The 3872-nt window shown below is 41.4% G+C and overlaps 1 protein-coding gene across 1 annotated transcript in view; it reads right to left on the reverse strand.

Moving 5' to 3' along the window:
- The window catches only part of LOC103597556 (acylphosphatase-2-like), a 19477-nt gene extending 18870 nt beyond the window's left edge, over positions 1–607 (reverse strand). Inside the window, exon 1 of the mRNA XM_008581412.1 lies at positions 205–607. Coding sequence (XP_008579634.1) covers positions 205–346 — 142 coding nt within the window. The 5' untranslated portion in view covers positions 347–607. The remainder of the gene's footprint in view (positions 1–204) is intronic.
- Positions 608–3872: the final 3265 nt, after the last annotated feature.

Below are 3872 nucleotides of genomic sequence, written 5' to 3' on the forward strand. Positions count from 1 at the left end.
AGTTATACGACCCCACCCCCAGCCCTCCGGCGCATGCGCGCTGCGCCTCCCCCGTCCCCCACCCCGCAGCTGCTGTGTCATGGCCGGGCGGAAGTCCCAGCCCCAGCGAGAAAGAGCTTCCTTAAGATGGCAGGTGCTCCTCGCAGCCTTCGCCCCTTCCTCCCAGAACACCTCCTTGACCTCCCACTGTAGGGGGTCCCCTACCCTGCACTCTCCCGAACACCTCGTAGTCCACAGATTTGAGTGGCTTGGCGGTAGACATGGCGGCGACGAGCCCTCTGCCGACGAGCCGGAGTGGGGTTCGGGGCGCGGCGACTGCGGCAGCCGCGAGCAGGAGGGGGCACATGGGACCGCTTGACGGGCCGCACCTGTCACCGGTCCGGGACGCGAGCGCGCCGGGGTCACGCGTCGGAAGGCCGCAAATGAGACGGCGTTGTCTGGGAGCGAGGGCAGCCGGGGACGCCGGGAGGGGACAGGCCGCTGGGCCTCAGGCGTCCGAGGCCTCCTTTGCCTGCGCCCTCCCTTCTGGAGCAGCCAGACGGGCTCCCTGGGAGGGATGCGCCAGCCGCGCGCTTCCTACGAGTGAACTCGCCGCGGTGCTCCTTTCTCCATGTCTGCTCTGCACCGGTGGCAATCGTTTGGTGCCCGAAAAGGGATTGCTTCCCTTCCCCCGCTGCCAGCTTTATTAACGTACGAGATCGTCTTCCAAAAGTTCGTGGGAAGATTCGTATTGTCTCTTAATTCCACTTTTCCACGAACTTTTTGAAGTACCCTTGTATAATTGACAAAAGTTGTGTATGTTTGTGGTGTATAAGGTGATGTTTTCACAGACGTACACATTGTGAAATGATTACATCAAACTAATTAACATAACCAGCACCTCACTACTTCTTTTTTTGTGGTCAGAACATTTAAGATCCACTTTTAGTAATTTTCAAATGTACAATACATTATTAATAACTATAATGGCAATGCAGTACAATAGATCTCCGGAACTTATTTATGCTCTCTAACTGAAACTTAGTGCCCTTTAGTCAATAGCTCCCCATTTGCAATGACCGCTCTTCAACATTCCCCAAGATTTGCTTTTGAAATGAAGGGCCTGCTAGCTTGGTGGTTGAGGGTACTTGGTTAGTAAGTTAGCTGTGAAATGTTTAGATGACTGCCAAATCTATCTGGCAATTTAGAGCCAACTGTTAAGATGAGGTCTGCATCCTCTTAAGCTCCTTTGTTGAGTCAGAAAGGCTTTGGGCCTGAACCCGCATTCTAAACGGATAGTGATATTGCCTGGGACTAGAAACTTTTTGAAAATCTGAATTATTTTATGCTAGTGGAAACAGAAAAAAAAAAGACTGTAGTCATCTTGTCGGTTGTTCAGTCTCATACTCGTAGTTTTTTGTGGGTTTTGTTCTTTACTATATATTGTCTAAAAGTCATACAGATATTTTTATGGTCTCGATTATTGTTCAGCAACATCCCAATTGCCCAGAAGGTAAAGGCAGTTTATACTTAGATGATTTTATTTCCTGGCGAGCTATTATAAAATCGTCATTTAAGATAACTCACCACTCCAAAGGACCTGGATACAGCTATTGATAATCTGCCCTCTTCTAGAATTCCAAATTCTTTTACTGGTGAGAATATGCATTTGTCAACTTATTTGTTAGCCTCAATGTCTTTACATATTTCTCTGCATCTGGCCACACGGTTAAAAAATAATCCACTGCAATCTGATTCAATATTATGTGCCAGTTCTATTAAGGAACACCAAAAATCATCTAAAACTTGGTTAGAATGGTTAGTTAAATCTTTTCTAAAGTAATATGTATTCTGGAGGTACTAATCCAGATAATTTTATATAATGAAGGTCTTGGTTTATGCAGAGACCTCACAGCTTATCTCTTACTCTCATCTCCCTTACAGTTCAGAGTCTAGATCAACATAGATTTTGTCATTCTCAAATATCTTCAGTCTCTCCACTGCATTCAGAATAAAAACTATGATCTTCAGCCTCCATTGACCAACCTCTTATTACCCAAATCCTGCAGTTGATCTATATAGTCAAGACACTCAATTTTTCTGCTCTCTGAACAGAGATTTAAAAACAAAAAAACAACAACAAAAAAACTTTTGCCCTTTGTTCTACTTTACCTGGAATACCTCCTCCTACTCCAAAATCTTTCCCTGTTCTGCTGTTTCCTTTGCAAGTGCTTTTCAGATTTCACCCTAGTTATTTAGTGTCTTTCCCACTAGTGCTGTTCTTCCACGTAGTATGAACTCAACATTGGTTGGGATCCTGTCACTGACTGGGAAGGTTGACATTTCCTTTTCTTAATCAGTCTTTGACTTTTCTACACATTTACCCAAGAATACCCCTGCCAATTATTATGTAGCTTTATTTTAATTTTAGAAGTGCTATAGCAACAATTGACATTTGCTTAGTTAAAAAATTTACTGTGTCTGCCAACAGCAGAACATTAGCAAATGGAAATTTTTATGTGCCATTTTAGCATGGATTGCCAATAATATGTGATTCTAAGACTTTAGAAATTTTAAGCAAACGTTTCTAATATTTAAGCTAATTTTAAATAACAAATGTCTAGAGGAATTTTTGAAAAAAGAAGGAAAAATAATCCATAATTCTGACACAACTATTATGATTTTTGTGTATTGTATGTATTTATGTTTTAAGTAGTTATAGTATAAATTCAACTTTAAATTTTTTTTTCCATGTGTGGTCTGCCAATGAATATTTTAATAATTTCATGATATTAAGTGGCTATGACCATAAATTTACCTTCTCAGGCCCTGTGTCACACATTCGGGCTGCTTCTCATTTTTCACTACTATAAAAAATATTGTGAGGGCCAGCCCATGGCTCACTTGGGAGAGTGTGGTGCTGATAACACCAAGGCCACGGGTTTGGATCCCTATACAGGGATGGTCGGTTAGCTCACTTGGGAGGGCGTGGAGCTGACAACACTGAGTCAAGGGTTAAGATCCCCTTACCGGTCATCTTTAAAAAAAAATAAAAAAATAAAAAAATAAAAAAATATATATATATATACACACACACACACACACACACACACACATACATATTCATGCATGTAGGCTTCTTCCGTACTTTTTAACCAGGGTAGAAGTTAGAATACCAAATCAAAGGGTATGAACATATATCGTTCTTGATGCATATTGCCAAATTGTTTTTCAAAGTCATGTAGCAATTTAAATATATTACTACCAGCATTGTATGAGTGTATGATTATTTGGCTTTTTATGCAAACAAATGTATTCAAGCTCTTCATATACAATGCATGATTAAATTATATGAAAAGTTTTGGATTTGTAACCTGAGCAATGGCTTTGAAACAGCTAGGCTCTGTGTTACTACTGGTTGAAATAAAAACTACGTTGAAATTAAAACTTAGTCAAATCATTCCTTTCCTTGAACCCTTTAAAACAATTTGTGATGTAGGATTATGTTTAACATAATATATAGAAAAGGAAAATCTTGCCTATATAATTGTAGAGCTAGAGCTAGGGTCTGGAGCTCACAGACCCCCTCAAGCCTGTTCACAAACCCTTTACATGCAGGTCTATGAGCTAGGTTACTGGCAAAAAGGTCCTTAGAGCCTTGGTTGAAGAAGGAATAGTATTTATTCAGCACACACAACACTATGGGCTAAGCAGTACAAAGAGAAACTCAGAGACTCAACTGCTACGGGCAAAGTCCAAAGAAAAACTGAGCAGCTGCCAGCAGAGTAAACATACTCTATTTTTAGATGTGAGCTCTCTGCCCGCCAGCCTTTTCACAAACTGAAGAACACACAATAGCAATTAACTAAAAAGATACATGGGTGCACATGCAC

Source organism: Galeopterus variegatus, unplaced genomic scaffold (genome assembly GCF_000696425.1).
Source record: "Galeopterus variegatus unplaced genomic scaffold, G_variegatus-3.0.2 Scaffold2348, whole genome shotgun sequence".
NCBI classification, from domain to species: Eukaryota; Metazoa; Chordata; class Mammalia; order Dermoptera; family Cynocephalidae; genus Galeopterus; species Galeopterus variegatus.